Raw genomic sequence first — 18,647 nt, 5'->3', positions numbered from 1 at the left:
ATGTGTAAATAAAGGTGCAAAAAGTCTAATTTAATGCATTTAAATTCCAGGCTAGAAGGCAACAAAAAGGTGAAAATTTTGACAGGGTGTGTAGACTTCCTACAGGCAATGCACTCGTGATGTAATGCCTAACTGTGTCTGTGGACATTCTCCTCTCCTGCAGTTGGGTTACTTTTTAGGAGGCAGGATTTGCACTCCGGCCACCGTAAACCCTTCATTAAATAAAACGTACCACAAATAAATTTGAAATCCCACTCCATGGGAGTACTTCCTCTGCAGCTGCTCTCCACAGGACAGCTCACCAGATGACGGGATTGGGGCAAAGCCTTCGGGACCCCCAATCTTTGATAGGAGTTAAACGACGGGGTAACCTTCCCGGGTCAAATTGTGGTTGTGTGTGTCGGGTGGTGCTGAGATGACTTCCACCAGACGGTGGTCTCCTTGGATTAACCTGAGGCAGTCCCTTCGGGTGGGTGCCTGGAATATCCTATCCTGAAGAGAGGATGGTCACCTGTCTGTTATCATCTGAGCTCAAGCATTTGGACATCGGTATTGCAGCACTCTCTGAGGTTCGGAGACCAGATTGCGGTGAGATCATGGTGGGTGGTTACACCTACTATTTGTCTGGTCGCTCTGATGGAGACCATGCCCAAGGAGTTGCTGTAGCTGTGTCCAATAAACTGACTCCAATGATAATTGAGGTTACACCGGTCAACGAGCGTATTATGAGACGAAGGATTCGTTACTCCTTGGGTGTCGTTTCACTGGTCTCTGAATACGCTCCGACTGAAACGAGTGATCTCAACGTGAAGGACGCATTCTATGCCACACTCGAGTCTGTGGTTAATCAGTGCCCCAGACGAAATAGTCTCCGAGTTTTGGAGGATTGCAATGCATCAACTGGAAGTGAAAGGGAAGGTTATGAGACGTGTGTTTGTCCCCATGGGTCTGGAACTGTGAAGCAGAATAGCACTAAGTTCATTGACTTTGCAAGAAGTTGGTTTCAGTGCCCACAGGCTCATCGCTGGACTTGGTATTCCAACACAAGTGGTTTGGCAAAGGAGATTGACAATGTCCTCGTTGATGGTCACTGGAGGATGATCCAGAACTGCAGGGTCTACCAGAGTGCTAAGTTCCGCAATAACAACCACAGGCTTGTTGTAACAACTCTGAAGTTGCAGCTTAAATCCGGGAGAATGGTACCATCCCAACCTCGGCTGGATGTTGACAAGCTCAAGGATGAAAGTGCAGCTGAGGAGTTTGCGAACAGGTTGAGTGGAGATATGGGGGGTCTGGGTGCTTTAGTGAATCGTGAAGAGTTGTGGATTGCCTTCAAGACCACCATCCTTGATGTTACTTGTGGATGTGTTGGAACTCAGCATAGAGCGAAGAAGAATTTTGTCTCTCAAGTGACATTGGATACCATTGACCAGAGTCGTAGGGCCAGACTGAATGGCAGAGTTGAGCTGTTCAGGGAGCTGAGGAGTAAAACTGTATGTGCACTTTGGGTGGACAAGGAGGCCTATGTGCGAGGAATCTGTGAGGGGGTAGAGCATCACCTGTGGTCAAGTGATTCTCATCCTGCTTGCAGAGGAATTCATGCATTGCATTACTCCAAGCCTGCCCATCGGTGTACTGCAGTTAGTGCGGAGGGCGGCGGGCTCTTGACAGAGGAGTCCGAAGTGAAGGCCCACTGGGCCGGTTACTTTGAGAGGCTGCACCAGGCTGATCCACCAGCTATTGAATTGTCTGTCAGGGGTGTTACTATTTGCCATACTATTTGTTACCCATTGCTGCCCCTCCAATCACCTGTGATCCACCGTCGTTTGTGGAAACATAGGCTGCGGTGAACCGGTTGAAATGGGGTTAAGCTCCTGGGATCTGTGGCATCCATGCTGAACTTCTCAAGGCTGGTGGAAATGCTGTATTCATGTCATTACATGCAGTTCTTTGCTTTGCCTGGAACACAGACATAATCCCAACTGACTGGAAGAGTGACCTTGTTGTCCCTCTCTGAAAAGGGAAGGGTGATCGCCAGGACTGCAACTACCAAGGGGACGCTGCTCTCAGTGCCGGTCAAGGTCTTTGCTCGGATAATTCTTAATAGGGTTCACCATCATCTGCTTGAGCACCAGTGTCCAGAGCAATCAGGCTTCACACCAAATAGGTCAACGATTGAATGTATCCTTGCTCTTCAGGTCCTCACCGAACGCAGACGAGAGTTTCGGCAGGGGCTGCTTGCAGCCTATGTTGATCTCTGCAAAGCGTTCGATTCAGTGAATCGGGATGCCCTCTGGAAGGTTCTTGGTCTTCGTGGGGTGCCACCAAAACTGATCAATCTGATGTCTAAACTATACTCTGGAACTGAGAGTGCTGTGAGATGTGGTGATACTACCTTATTTCCAGTTGTTACTGGAGTTCGTCAGGGGTGTGTACTGGCCCCCACACTTTTCAGCACTTGTATGGACTGGATTCTGGGGAGGATGTTGCAGAGATCAAACTGTGGTGCATCGTTTGGGAATGTCAAGATCTCTGACCCTGATTTCACAGATGATGCAGTCATCTATACGGAGACTCCAGATATCCTTTTGGGGCCCTCGAGGTGCTGAATGAGGAGTCGGAGCTGCTGGGATTACGGGTTTCCTGGGTCAAAACTAAGATCCAGGCTTTCAATGACATCTTGGATGCTGCTGTCTTGTCTGTACCTGTTTGTGGTGAGGATGCTGAGATCACAGAGAGATTCACTTACCTTGGCAGTGATATTCATGTCTCTGCTGGCTGTGAGCCAGAGGTCAATAGACGTCTGGGTCAGGCCTGGGGAGTCATGTATTCACTGGATAATGGGGCGTGGCACTGTCGGTACCCAGTGCAGGAGGATGAAAGTCCGAGTCTGCGGGTCCTTGGTGCTTCCAATCTTGCTCTATGGATATGAGACTTGGACTCTGACCAAGGATGTGAGATGGCGACTTAATTCCTTTGGTACCAGGTCTCTTCGGAGAATCTTTGGCTATCACTGGTCGGACTTTGTGTCCAACGAGCGGTTGCTGAGAGAGACTCAAATGAGATTTGTTACCTGCATAGTCCGTGAGCGTCAGCTGCGGCTGTATGGACATGTGGCTCATTTTCCTGATGCTGATCCTGCTCATCAGATTCTCTCAGCGAGGGAGCCTCGTGACTGGAGGAGCCAACGGGCCTACCACGTGCCTCGTGGTTGCAGCAGATTGGTTAGCATCTCCAGGAGATGGGGATGGGCCAGGCATCTGTCTGGGGAATGGCCAGACGGAGGCCCCTGAAGTACCGGCGGAAAGTAGACGCAGCGACGCGTTACTCTGGCGCATGCTCCCATACCTGACCTGATCTGTACTTGTGTGCGCACGCTTTTGAAAACATTTAATGGCTGAGTCCACTGTGGCATAGTCAGTTTCTGATGATGGAATAACTGAAAGAAATCACACTCACTTGAGTGGTACAGTGCTTTGAGAGATCAAGGCATGGAACCTTCCCAATGAGGTACCTCCCCATCCCCTAGTGGCACCACAGATCTAACCAGTGTTATGAGAAACTCTGTTAGCTGCTTTAACTGATGTAGTATCAGACAATTGCAGGCAAAGATTTTCAACTTCTTTGAAGGATCTGGGCAGCTCTTGCAGATTGACAGGCTTTGGACGATGGCCCACCATGAGTTGGCATTGTAGCTTCGATGTCAGCTTGGAATTTTTCTTTCAAGTCCGTGGTTGAGAGGTTTGGTTTTCCCAGGAGAGCTTCGCCAGAGCAGTTCTGAAACAGAACCATTGCTGTGTCGTGTGTGCCAACTGTGCCAGATAATGACAAACGGTCTTCAAAGTCAAAGTTAGAAAGATCTTCAATGGTGAAACCTGTGCTGTTGAAGTTACTTGGAATAGGTATACTGTTAGTTGGATATGTCTCCACAGCATAACCAGACAAGTTTTGGCTTATCATAAAGCCAGCGTTGCTATTACAATGGATATGCCAATCTGTACAATATCATCTGCACTCTTAAAAGTTATTAAATGACTGCTCCAATCAAATAGACAAGGCTATATTTTAGCTTATTGACCCCAAAAACCTATGTTTTGACACCAAAATTTACTTTCTAGATTCTGGAGATATCAAGTGTACACTGTTAGAGAGATTCCCAATTTTGGAAAACGGCAACCATAAACATAACGTCCTTGGGTTGATATGTCTACCCAAGTTTTTCGTATCTAGTCGGTCTGATAAACAGATACAATCAATCAAATTCTATACACATCAAAACGTTTGCAGGGGTATGGAGAATCGCCTGAATCATGTGGCCAATAAGGAACGATACAAACCATCGAAGCACGAGGTGAGGGGAGCTTTTCTTGAATTTTTTTTTTTTACAGAAAGTAGATGGAAGCAGTTAGAGCGATGGCGAGTATTGGGATATGGAGACAATTGTAGAAGACATGACAAGCGGGAGCGTGAATTGGGGAATTAAATTGATAGCAGGCGAAATGAGCCGAGGCAGACAGACAAGATCAACGTAACCAAACGGCAGGTAATATACATGGCAAAGAGCGCAAGACACAATGTGTACTTGGACTCCTTGTAATATACTTGGACATGCATCACAATTCCTTCAACAATCCTGGGTGATACAAAAATAAATAAATAAATAAATAAATAAATAAATAAATAAAGTTTCTGCAAACCCAATACAGATGAACAAGTTGAAAGAAGTACACCAAGACGTTCTCAGTTCTACCTGACATGGCCAACGATGAACAGAAAGCAGTGTTCTTTAATTAAATGTCAAATTAAAAAAACAAATCAAATATAAATGATTTAATATGTTTACTATCTGAGTTCTCCCATTCGTTAACGAGGATGGCTCCTGGCTCATTAGTCTAGATCACTGTAGACTTGCGTAATGGTCTCCAAATGGGTATGTGGTGAGTATATGTGCACGATTCTTATGGAGATTGGTGTGGGCTGCCATGTGCTGAATGGTTTGTCCTTTCCATCGCTGTGAGTATTTCTCAGACTTGACAAGCATATTGATATGTAAAACATAAATGCTCACCTCCACCAATAACGACTTTTGCTGACATATTGATGTGTCGAAGCCAAAAAAAAAATAACAGGTTCGTGGCACTGAGCCTCAATTAAATGTTAGATATTTGTGTTCCTGTGTTGACCCTTTGAAACACGAAAACAAACTGAGAAATATAAGGGAGTAAAGAGAGAGAGAGAGAGAGAGAGAGAGAGAGAGAGAGAGAGAGAGAGAGAGAGAGAGAGAGAGAGAGAGAGAGAGAGAGAGAGAGAGAGAGAGAGAGAGAGAGAGAGAGAGAGAGAGAGAGAGAGAGAGAGAGAGAGAGAGAGAGAGAGAGAGAGAGAGAGAGAGAGAGAGAGAGAGAGAGAGAGAGAGAGAGAGAGAGAGAGAGAGAGAGAGAGAGAGAGAGAGAGAGAGAGAGAGAGAGAGAGAGAGAGAGAGAGAGAGAGAGAGAGAGAGAGAGAGAGAGAGAGAGAGAGAGAGAGAGAGAGAGAGAGAGAGGTGGAGGCATGGGGACATGGAGGGGGTGGGGGGGGGGGGTGGACCATTTAAGTCATGTCTAAATACTAAACTAGAATGGACCTGAAGACATTTAAGTCACCTTGCAGACACGGCCGCAGCAACATTCTCCAACATTTTTGGTCATGCCCCATTGGAAAGAGTCACGTACGAGGTGAAAGGCAAAGGTATCAGATGTGTACAACAATGTAGAGCTGAGGAGATGAAGAGAGCAAGTAGCTGTGAGATCAAAGGGGAGGTGATGGAAGACAGAAACCAGCAATCTACGTGCAGTGCAGGAGTCACGGCACACTGACGTTTGGCTCATTGTGTCCACGTCAAATAACACCAGGAAGCTTATGTGACACGGCGCACTCGGAGGACAAAGATAAATTGATGAAGGTGGGCTGACGCGAATCAAATACTTGGAGATGAAAGGGAAATGGGAAGTGGTGGGGGTAAGTGGAGGGGGATGGCAGGATTGTTGGAAGTCAAACAACTACATCAAAATTCTTTCAACTGAAACCCCCAAGTCTAAACTCAAGAAAAACAAACACCCTGCGTATCCTTTACAAACTATTTATTATCTTTGCCCCGAGATTGCTTTTCAATTTACCCCTCAAAGTATTCTCTTACTGTGCCTCTCCTACCCACCCTGGCAGACCACAAATCTCTCCATGAAATATTCCTCATTCACTAACGTTATTACTGAATTTTTATTTTCACCTTCAAACGACACTCCGAGGTAATGTTGCTGTGATGTTAATTGAAAGCTCAAAGAAATAAAAAGAAATTAAAAAAAACACTACCAGTACTTGACTTTATCCTCAAAATAACCTTGATCGTGAAAAAAAAAAGTCACTCGTATCCCTTTATTCTTGTTCAATATTTTATGGACATGAACCTTGGCATGCTGATTGACCTTGCTGAGACGAGACCTTTGAAACAAGTCGAAGCAGCACACTACTCTGAAATCCAACGCACGTATTTCTTCCAACCCCGCCTTATTTTCTCAGCTCCACCTTTCTCCAGACAGATTGCCGCAATACCTGCCCATTACAAATCTATTCTTGGGGGGGGGGGGAAGGGAGTGGGGGTGGTGGTGAAACTTTATCATAAGGTGGATGGCTCTCTGACTCATCCTGCTGCACTAGGATGACCATAAATTCCTTTCCAGGCAGACACAAATTGAACCCATGCATCGTGCACTGCCAAGATTAGGATGACAAATTGTCCATGTGACCGAAAACCCTGAGTCTTGTCACAGTGGTTATGGTGTGTGTCCAGTGAGAGCAGTGATGACTACCAAGGTCCAAATCCTCATGTCGCCTCACAAATTAGAGATGCAGGCACACTGCATGATGGAATAGGATTAGGAACATACAGAATGTTTGGAAACCAGCTAAGCTAATCCGACAGACACCCTGTTGGGCAGTGCTCGATAACCAGGAGAAGCAAAAAACATGCTCTCTGCCAGCTGGCAGCCCTGGTGACATACTGTCGTCTCAGCTTCCATTGTTTCCCCCTCTCAGATCCAACCTTCCAAAAAACAAAGGACAAATTGAAACCTTCTGTGAGCCCAGATTATGAATACACAGCCATCCCCTCATCCCCCCCCAAAAAAAACATCTCGAGCCAACTACTCGACCATGTCTTCTCCACCAAAATGCATCAAATGCCTGCGACAGTCATGGGATGCTATTGTCCCAAAAACCAGTAGCTGGAAGTCGATAATTATGGAGGCACAGGCCTGCATTCATGTTACAATGATGCAATGCCTCCAGATTGGTGTCCAAAAACAAAAAAGGAAAAACTAAAACACAAAACATATTTGAGCTGTGGTCATTGAAATTGCAGCAAGCTGCTCTTCCCTTATCACAGCAAGGGAAGTGGGTAGTGAGAGATAAGCAAGGCGAGGAAGGTTGGTTGGAGTAAGCTCTGAAAAATAGATTATGCTCTTTTTTTATTTTTATTCTCCCCCCCCCCGCCCCATCCGTCATTCCGACTCTTTCTCTTTTGCTCTCCTAGCAAGGCTCGCATTACCGGGAAACAAGCGCCACATTGACGGTAGGCTTGGAGAAGCAGATAACCGAAACAGAGAGGCACAAATGGCATTTACACGCCATATCGGCAGCTTGCAGACCTACTCAGAAGCTCTCTCGTGTGCTGGAGATTATCAAGGCCAAGTCCTGAGGATAAGCTCCGTCTGTTCTGAGGGAGGTTAGGTGGGTGGGGCGTGGAAGGGGGAAGGTGTACAGGAATGTGCGATGAATGTTGCCTGGGTTTTAAAAATGCCACGTGCTGACCACTTGTCACCCGCACAATTCTCATTTTACTGCAGCACAAAGATCCGGTCAATTATTTTGACCAGATGACCACTCGTCATTTATACCTACCAAGGTTTTGTCGATTTTTAAATGTATAAAAAACGTTTACATCGACACGTGCTTCACCTCCACATTACGTCACCTCACCCTCCACTATTTCACCTCCATTCCTCATTTAAGTTTAAGAGCAGTTGTTTCAAAGTGGGTTTGACAACTAAAAGCTGACCAATTAATAACCTCACCATCTTGTTCTTCACCATTTAACCATGGGTTCTTGCAGGTTTGACTACTGAAATAGCTCTTTACCACCATTATCCATAAAGTGCTGCCCCGCTGAATGGTACATCATCACAGTGATTGCATCGATTTGATGGCAAGCCGGATGTTGTGATGAAAGAAAAAGCAGTTTCAAAATCAAGTCATTAAGTTTCAAACTTTGGAGGTTCAGAGCACTCAGCACTTTAACAAGGATTAAAATGCAGGAGCATATGACACAAACCTCTGCCACACTTTAAGGGCGGGAGAAGCAAAACTACACTGCGTCAAGCCTGTACATCTGGTCTGGGCAGCTAGATTTGGCAAAAGCGCTAAAGATAAGATTAATCAATTGCAAAACCGAAGTAACACCCGCCCCTCTATACGACGTTGCTGACGCTCGCTCCCTAAAACTCAAGACTGGCTGTCAAGTTCAACAAAACATCACCTGGCAGAGAACAGTGAAGCACCCCTCTGTTTGCAAATGTTTTCTTTTTCAACGCAATCACATAGGTGTCATTGCCCTTTGTGAGACGCAACCCAACCGGCTCGCATGGGGCAGCAGAGGCAGAGGCCATTAATCAGAGTAGCAAACAGGCAATCAGGGCTTAATGAGCGGGCCACCGTAAATGGGATGGCTTATTTAATGGGAGCGCCGCCACATTGATTACCGGCCAGCAGGGTGGCTGCGGGCGGCAAGACGAGCTGCGTGATTTTGTGTGGGATATACGTCACAAGCGTTGCCGTTAACTTCAACTTCAGGCATGCTGGGAAAGACATGGGCTGGATGTCTTTTATCCTCTCCTGCCTTGAAGATTTGCCTAATCAGAGAAGTGTGTGTGTGTGTGCACTTCATTTCCTTTCAGTCTTTCTCCTAACCTCCTCCCCCACTTGCTTTTGACACTCACTCAACCACTTCGCCCCCCCCCCTCCCACCATGCTGATGCTGGAGAAAGTGCACTGCAAGCACGAGTACCAATGCCAAGGGGACCATACAGTCAGTGATAAACATCTCTAATTTGGTGTGTTCTTGTAGTGTGTTAACCCTTGTAGTGTGTAATGTGTTAAGTGCACGTGCTCATCTCCAACTTGAAAAAGGAATGTTGGCGATGGAATGGAATTATGGAAAGTGCTATGAAGAGTCCGAAAAATGCATCACATGAAATGGAAGCCTGAGATGCAAACAAGGACAGACGAGATTGAAATATCTCAATAAATAAGTTATCTTCTTGAAGGAAGGCTCGTCCATATAATGTAAGAAAACTATTCTCCATAATTTCAGCTGGAGAATTTGTAAACCGGCAGAAGTATGTAAAAATGGACGACCACATGAGAGAGAAAAATATCTGAGAGGGTAAAATTTGGGCAATATACACCAGGGCTACAATGGACGAGATGAAAGGTTAAACGATCATTGAAGATTGAACTCACCATGATCGCTGAAGTCATCGACGAGGATGATCTCCGCAAGGAGTTCAGGCGGCGAGCGGTTGAGCACACTGTGGATGGTGCGCAAAAGGGAGGACCAGCCCTCGTTGTGAAAAGGGATAACCACACTGGTGTTGGGTAGATGCGCCAGATAATGTTTCAATTTGCAACTGTTCGCATCAAAAGTAAGAGTGAGAGAGCAAGTCGGTGAAGGAGCGACTGTGAGCAACAAGACACGCTAAGGATAAGACAAATTAAGAAATAAAAACCCAAGTTCAAAATCTGAGGTCTGAAGAACTCTGAATGGTAATGTGAGAAGTTATTGTTAAAGTGCCAACTGAACCAAAACGGAGACGAGCAAAAAATGAAGGCATTTACGTTCGCCTGTCTTATTTTTAGTTATTTTGTCTTCATCAAAGTGCTCAGAGGCGTTCATAAGGGAAACTGCGTGGATAAAACATGCCCTAGACATTACCGCTCTGCAAACTACCAGCAATGTAGTGGAGTTATTAACCCCCATTCCACCACATGCCTCACACCTCCTCCTCTAAAATCATATTACACACAAGAACGCGTAAAAAAATCAAAAAAATCCATCATGAAGTCACAATACTGAGGCTATCCTGCCACATTCTAAAATTAATGGTCCATGTTCATATGGAAATGAACATGGGTAGTTATGACATCAGATGAAAATCCTCATTTGGCGACGTAACTCCAAAGTGATCAGGGTCCATGTAGTTTTCATACAACTTCCAAAATGCCTTCATTGAAATTTCAATTGATTGCGGTGTTAATTGGACACCACGTTTCAAGATCCCTCCACATGCTTTACAGAACTTGAAATTGACCACACAACGTCCCTGGTCAACTCCATCTGAAACGCGAAACATCAGAAGGGGGTAACAGTCAGCCCCCTATCCTAAATGATGCCAGAGGAAAGGTGACTTGAATTGGAATGCTCAAATCCACCGCTGTGTTGAATGTGTCATTCAAACCAAAATGCCCCACCATTACAATAATTGCCTAATACTGTAATGTATTGAGGAAGTATTGCTCAATGCAAATAAATAACCCTCACTTTTGATGGCGGATGTCAGGCAGTGAACGGTTCAATGAGATCTTGTCACTGACAAAGATATTGAAGCCGTTTTCCCGGTAAGCAGCATCCACTTGGTCTTGGGAGGTCAGAGGACATGGCCGTCCCTGCTCACCGGGACCTGTGGCAAGCAGACGAGAACAGGTTGAAACAACAGGGGAGACTCACACAGCAAGAAGGGGGTGATGGGGGTGAATGTGTGGTGTCAGAAATTAAGTAGCCAACCCAAATTGCATTGGCTAACACGCAACCAATGAGTTAACCCCTGTTCATAAGTCAAATCAATTTATATGCTTGTTAGTTTGTTAACTCAGGTTTTCATATTAAACACACATAGGACAGGTATGAGGATGTATTGCAATGGTTGCACATTAAGTACAGAATGGCAATCCAGCAGGGAATGCAACAGGCATAAATCTTATTGAGGGTTGCTTGTTGAACAGCTTCAGTGCATTACCCAGGAGGATGAATGTTAAGCTTTCCAATCAAAAGCATCATAAGCCAAGCTAAAACAGTATTATTTCAACTTTGGACTTTTTCCTCGCATTACAATTCCCTTTGCTTTCCCTTTAGGTGGTACAGAAAGGCATCAATGCCATATAAAGTTCCCTTCCTTAAGACATGTGCCTTGGTGTAACATCCCTCCAGACTCGGTGATATAATGGTTTGAGTGTCTGCTCTAAGTCGGGGAGGTCGGTGGTTTGAATCCTGGCCGAGGTATACGAAAGACTTTAAAAACGGTATGGGCTGCTTCCTTGCTCAACGCTCAGCATTTAAAAGGGATAGATTATTGACAAACAACCAAAGGTTAACAACCATAGTGCAATGGCCTCCTCCTGCATTGAAGTTCTTTGAAAGGGAATTATTTATTTAATTTTTCACACAGTATTTTCAGTTGACCAACATGTTATGATTGTCAATATTATCATGAATGCCCTCAAAATACAGGGTGGCTGGCTTCTGACTTCACTAGAATTTTGAAATGATCCACATTGTTTTATGACCACCCCACCCCAAAAAAAACAATTCACTTGTGATGTCATCAGGCAGCATTTATGCAATAAATCAGCAGTGATGGGGTGATGGAGGTGATGGGGGTGATCTTTCCCACGCTCATGGTTTCAAAACAGAAAAGACATTGACAAAATGTCTTTTTATCTTCACCACCGAAGGAGAAGGTTATCTTTTCACCCCTTCCAGTCTGTTTCTCTCTCTGTTCATCTGTCTGTCTGTCTGTCTGTGTGCTGGATATCTCAAAAAGTTGTGGACTGATCTGGTAGGAAGGTTTGGTGTGTGACAAGGACGAACCGTTTAGATTTTGGTGAAGATCTGGATCCAGATCCGGTTACTGGAATTTTTAAGTGATTCTTCACCATTGAGAGATTAGGCCAAACTCATATGTAGCATGCTATTTCAAAAAGTTGTGGACAGGTTCAGATGAAAGTTGGTGGACAGGTTCTGGATATGAGAATTAGTCAGGATCTAGTCTAGTCTATTAGGATCTAGTCTTAGCAGTTTTTGCTTTGTTTGAAATCAAACCTGAATTAAACTGGTATCATGCATCATATCATCATGCTTTCTCCGATACCCACCACTACTCTGTTGCACTCTCATGGACCATCTCTCCACTTATTCTTCCACCACTCTCCTTTCTGCCCCTCATCCACTGTGTGATGTATCTGTCTCCCTGGTTCCCCTTTAATCCCACGCCAGCCTGTGAACCTGCTGCTCTTTGTCCTTTGCTCCCCCTCTCCCCACGACTCGAGATATATGTGAATGACAATAAATAAACAAAGTACTGTCGGACCCTGACATTCGCGGTTTCGCTATTTGAGGACCCCGCGGATTCACGGTTTATAAAATGTGAGCTGCTTTTACATTTGCAGCCCTGTGTTTCGTGTATTCGCGTTTTTTTTTGCATTTTCGGTTTTTCGCGGGCGTATTTGTGCGTTTTTTTATCGGATATTCATGGTTTTTCATGAGCGTATTCATGGTTTTTTGGTTTTATCTGTGCTCCATAGTAAAAATGTCCCAATTTCTCAGGGCCTTCCCAACCCCAGATGAGCAAGAACCCACATTATCAATCATCTTGATGCACACTTGTGTCTTCACTGAATGTCAAGTTTCCATTCTGTGTTTGACAATGCGATGTTGATTGGCAAGCACATGGCTGTCTTTGGGCAATAATATTTGCTGTGAAAGGCACCATTTTATCATACACACATATGCAACAATGTCAACAAGAAAAGAGAAGTAGGTGATTTCCAAACCCCAAAACAAGCAAAGAAGCCACACAAGTACAGAGTTGAAAATACAACGCATCGCTGTTGGCCAGAGCAGTCAACTTGTGGGGTTCGAAAGCCAATCCTTGTGGAGGAAACGAGTGAGGAGCGGATTTTCCTGCATTGAAAAACAAGTTCCAGGAAGGCTGACTTTCAGAACAGCATGCCTTGCGGAAGTCTGGTGTACTGTTCTGAACAAGGTGGAACAAATTTGGTCCTAAAACATTTCCTTGTGCGATACCAGCCTCGAGAGGGAGATCACGATACAGAATGCCATCCTGAGCAACTCGTTTCAGTAAGCAGAGAAAATCGTACAACTATACTCAAAGAGAAGACCTTGTATACTGTTAGCAGACAACTTGGAAGGTAAGACTGGGTGCCAGACGGTATCAAAACCTCGACAAATGTTCAGAGACATGCGCCTGATGTCTGTTTGAGATACAAGGCCTCTATCCATTATTAAGCTAAAATAATCAACATGTTAGGGTTTATTGCCACTTATAGCCAAGGCAGAAGCAGAATTTTTGGTCAGAGATGAGCGAGTTAGGGAAGGAATAATGTCTGAGTTCGGTAGCAATGATAGATTCCATCACTGTTTATGATGGGGTTAAGGCTGACTGGTCTGTTGTTTAATTGATCAGACTTGGAACCATTTTTGTGAATCACAGTGACATTTACATCTTTTCAAGATTAAAGCAGGAGATCATCTGAGAAAGACCTGAAGAAAAGCAAGGAATGAGGAGTGGAGAGGATAATGCCGACGGACAGTGTGTAAGGATAACAGTGGCAATGGAGTCGGGTCCAGTTGCAGAGCAGGTATCACAGACTGGCTGGAAGCTTCTCTACCTTCGTGGGAGAGAAGTCCACCTGCAGCAGAGAAAGTAATCTGTGATGGGGGGAAAGGAAGGGATTGGGGGCCTTGGCCTTTTCAGTAAAGATAGCATTAAGATACTTTTTCAAAAGCAGCATCAAAACACAACTCCATCCTTTAGGAATAAAGGCAGTGAAAGGGAATGGGTACAGGAGACAGACTTGACAAGCTGACACCAGGCTTTGGGGGATGGCGAGAGGCTTGAGAGGTTTAACCGCAGGTTAAGAGATTGTTGTTGAGGGCTCCTGCTCATCCAAAGACTGATACACTGGCTGCAGGCTATGCTGTGGGTTTATTCTTCTTCTTCCTGTATACAAAGCAAAGGCTTGTGGAAGAGCATGAACACAGAACATAACATGAACAGAACAGAGAGCTGCAGGAAGGGGGATTGGGGGGGGGGGTGGGGGGCACACAAACAGCAGGTTAGTGAATGTGAATGATACATTTGAAAATTTTTTGAATGAAGCAGTGAAAATGAATTTAATCGGTATTCTATTTTTATCAACAGTGTGATACATATCTTTACAAGCAATGTTCTGAAAGAGTGCGGACAAGCTCTCGGGTTTTACACATTATTTCTGGGAGATCCCAATGGTTTAACCCACTAGCATGTGGAGCCTCTGCATTAGTCATACAAAAAAGTATTTAAAAGTTCAGGCATGGGGAAGGGAGAACAGGCAGTGAGGGGATGAAGGATTGAATAAAGTTGTTTTGCATGCAGCAAATGTGAAGTGAATTTAAATTTTTCACTTTGGAGAAATCAAAGGAAAGGTAACACCGTGCTTGGAAATGAGACGTGGACTGAAAAGCTGTGCATCACGTGTGCAGGTCTGATATATATATATATATATATATATATATTTTTTTTTTTATGACCAAAAGGTTGGCAAGGGTGGCGATTAGAGTGCGAACCCGGTACGTGAGTGCATTTACAATTGGTCATGTGTGGCATAACCGTGATGTTTATTGCTATTTGGTTCAAACATTTACCATGTAGATTGTTAAATGTGTAACTAAAAATGCTCACACTGTTTCATTACATCTATCCTGCTGGGTTTTTTTTTTTTCTTTCCATAAAACCCTTTGCAAAAAATAAAGATGTGTCGATTTGACGATTCAATCCATGATTGGAAACTTCGAGAAGAAAACCTTGCTGGATAGCTCAGAGGTTGTGTAATTAATTACCTTTGAGGTGTCTCGTGTGGATCCTGGCCAGACTATAAACTGTCATCCTGGTGATTCCCAGGATGGATATTGACATATACTCGCACTGATAAAATAATCACTACCCAGCACTACTCTGTTGCACTCTCATGATAAAATATCTCACTCTCTCACTCTCGATATCTATCAATAATTCCAGCAATCTGTGTGTGTGTGTGTGTCTGTGTCTGTGTCTGTGTCTGTGTCTGTGTCTGTGTCTGTGTCTGTGTCTGTGTCTGTGTCTGTGTCTGTGTCTGTGTCTGTGTCTGTGTCTGTGTCTGTGTCTGTGTCTGTGTCTGTGTGTGTGTCTGTGTCTGTGACCGCTGTTTCTCGACAACCACTGGTCCGATCTAATTGAAACTTGCCAGATATATTGCTGGGGACCATAGGATGTGCCTTTTCAAGGCTTGATATTAATCGGACAAGTGCTTCCCAAGTTATGGCCATTTATTTACCAAACCAATGACAAGACACGTTGTTGCGAGGGCGTGGCCGATGGGGAAGGGAAACTCAGCCAAGTTCCCCATTACGGGTTACAACGTACGGGCTTCCAGAGTGATGACTTCGTGTATTCTAATAATTTCTCGATTTCTTATGTGCATTTATAGATAAACACAATGCCCCAAGTTATGATCGTTTTCATATTAGACGGTGCATAAATTTCGGTAACATCAGAGTGCTGGTGTGCTCCGAACCAGGAAGTAATTTTTTTTCTCTCTCTTCTCTTCTCTTTTTGTTTTTCCTTGCCACGACATTGCGAAAAGGCAAAATACTTTGGCGCTAATTGAATAATTGGGAATTAAAACTAAATAGCTAATAATCATAACTGCGAATAATATGCGAACTTCCGGGCCACGCACATACGGGCACGTGAGAGCGAAGAAATGGCCTGTGCGGTTGTTGTTTGTTGCTTGCGGTTTGAATATTTATTTATTATTATTATTTTTTTTTTATGGGCACGTACTAGTATTTGATAAAATAATCAAATGATTATTTTATTCAAAATTGTTAAATTGTTATGTTCTGTATTGTGGAGCGTGATGCAAATGTTTATTCAGCTCAATACTTTCATCTATTCGAATGATCTCTTGAATCTACCTGTTCGAATTTGAGAGAGTAGATTGTATAACTTTTTTTGGGGCTATTCAAATGGGCTCAATATCATCTTCACAAAGAACGGAATGAAATAGACATTTAACAGGTCAACCCGGTCGTTATTGAATTAAGATTGGACCGTGATTAAATTACAAATTCAACCTCTCCGTTCCATGATTACCGAGGTGTGGCTCTGTCGACCTTTGGACATTTTTTGCATTTTCAGTTTTTCGTACGCATATTATAAAGAGCCTCTGTACATGAGAGTAAAAAAAAAACAAATTGCAATTTGTTCAGGGGTGTCTGCAATAACTTTGCTTACTCTTCATCAAAAGACACCGTGAGATAATCAACATCCACCAACTAATGCCAGCAGATGGGACACCCGGCTTAACATCCGTCCGAGGGATGGTTCACTCAATGATGCAATACCTCATCTGTAAAACACCCCGTCTGACAGGCTGTTCGAGAATTGAACCCAGGCTAAACAGCTCAAAGAAGAGTGCGTCTTCTGAGCAATCCCAGTGTAACCGATTAGCCGAGTCGAGGAAAGTAATAATAATATAAAAAAGCCTCAAATCAATGAAAAGCAAGCTTGTTTCACTGCTGTGTCTAATAGAATGGCATTATTCAGGTCATGAAACATAACCTTAAACTTGTGTTGGACAGCTGCTAAAGTATCGCAAGTGGGTGAGGGAAGGATAGGGGAAGCAGTGTGATGGCAAAACCAAGGGAGTGGAGGAGAGTGGGAGGTGTGAGTCTGAGCTTATATTTCACTGATTCTTCTGAGTAAAAGACAAATTCAATTTTGACAGTTCCATACAGAAGGAGTCAAGATGGCAGGCAAATAGCTCAGAAGATAAAATGACTGGGAGAGAAAGCCAGGAAGCAAATGAAAAGGGATAAGAACGAGTGCATAGGAACAAGGTGTAAAAGCAACATGGATAGGTGAAAAAAGGAAGAGAAAGGAAGTGAAAATGTAGAGAAAAAGAAAGATAGCAAGGTAAACGAGAAGAAAAGAAAAAAGATAAATCAAAGGAGGTCAATGTGATGACAGTGTGATGACCAACCAAATCTCTCGGAGTCTCGACGAATGGCTTTGTAGTCATGCCAGTCTTTAAAGGGTGATGGCGGTGCATTGTCGAGGGGTTTCAACACATGCCTGGCTCCTGGAATGTGTCTCAGCTACAAAGGACAAAGTGAAGGAGAAAAATATGCAGAGTCCATTAGGAAGAACCAAACGACTTCATCTGAGCATGCATTAGCCATGACGTACAAAAAAAAAGTATAAAAATTTAATAAAGAGTACACACCCCACATACACCCCCCCCTCCACCCTCTCCATAAAATATATGGAAGGAAAGGGAAGCAACATGTCTGCACAATAATCTAAAAATGCAGGATATTTTGAAAAGCTTAAATGAACAACAGGGCAGGACAGAAATTTAAAATACCAGTGCAGGTAAGGAAGTGACACATCATTATTCAGACAAGTATAAACTACTAAAATAAAATTGAAGGGATGTGTCAGGATAGATTTTGGAACATGCCTCAAGAGTGTATAATGGCACAAGAGTTTGTAAAAGATCACATCAACACTCGGGCACAAACAGCCATCTTTCACTCAATGCCCATGTCAGAAAGACAGCGGTTGAGACAAGGCCAATACCAAAATCAAAGCAGCATCTGGATTAAAAGCTGGAAAGCATCATACCATTAGAGTCGCAAAACAAAATGGTTATGATGAGAAGGCACAAAGACAAAAGTCATATGTACAAATGTCAAGAAATGAATGGTAAAAGCAATAAGATCTTGAACCATGAGAAGAGAAAGAGGATGAGAGAGAAATTCAGGCCCAAAAGCACAAATGTACTAATGTCAGACTTATCTGTGATAAAGACGCAAGCATCTCTTGGTGACAAATAATGGCTGATAAAGGGGAAATGAGATGAAAGCTGAGTGGTTAAAAAGAGCAGAAATTTGCATTATCAAACGTCAAAGGAGGAGGGGTTGGGGGGAGGGAGGAAGAGGCCATAACAAAGAAATGAAGAAACTGAGACAAGATTAATTCCTTCACAAAAACAGCTTGTGCCAGGGCTTAATTATAATTGCCTTCGTTGCAATTAAAGTACACTACACGAGGGAATGAAGGAAAAGCACAATTAGGAACCCAGGAAGGCTTCGTGGAGATTCTTTTGTTGGCAACCTAGGTGTACAACACTCCACATCCATTGCTGAAGCTCGTTCTTCACGATGTTGCTGCTTACGGCCACCACGTTATTAAAAGAAGAAACGGGATTTTATCTTTGATTCCTCCTTCCCTTCATCATGAATCCAGTCTGATTGTCTTGCACGTTGCACCATCTCATGACAATAAAGCTGTCTTTTATGATCGTGTACAATGAGATAAGACAAAGGAATGAAATGAAAATGAATGAATGAATGAATGTGTGTATGTATGTATTATGTATGTATGTATGTATGTATGTATTGCGGTTAAGGTGGCTGGCTTGAGACATAAAGGTCCTGAGTTTGAACCACTGTTTTTTTA

General features: G+C 43.7%; 1 protein-coding gene across 2 annotated transcripts in view; it reads right to left on the bottom strand.

Moving 5' to 3' along the window:
- The window catches only part of LOC147014566 (polypeptide N-acetylgalactosaminyltransferase-like 6), a 223,130-nt gene that overhangs the window by 103,290 nt on the left and 101,193 nt on the right, over positions 1-18,647 (bottom strand). For both annotated transcript variants that reach the window (XM_085852609.1, XM_085852610.1), the window contains exons 3-5: positions 17,167-17,281; positions 10,628-10,766; positions 9,550-9,716 (exon numbers count right to left, since the gene is read on the bottom strand). In XM_085852609.1, coding sequence (XP_085708735.1) covers positions 9,550-9,716; positions 10,628-10,766; positions 17,167-17,281 — 421 coding nt within the window. The remainder of the gene's footprint in view (positions 1-9,549; positions 9,717-10,627; positions 10,767-17,166; positions 17,282-18,647) is intronic.

The sequence above is a fragment of the Eptatretus burgeri genome, chromosome 13 (assembly GCF_056783735.1).
Source record: "Eptatretus burgeri isolate ZD-2024b chromosome 13, Ebu_testis_v1, whole genome shotgun sequence".
In the NCBI taxonomy this organism is placed as follows: domain Eukaryota; kingdom Metazoa; phylum Chordata; class Myxini; order Myxiniformes; family Myxinidae; genus Eptatretus; species Eptatretus burgeri.
The sequence above is the reverse complement of the archived record's forward strand: the minus strand, read 5'-3'. Positions and strand labels throughout refer to the sequence as shown.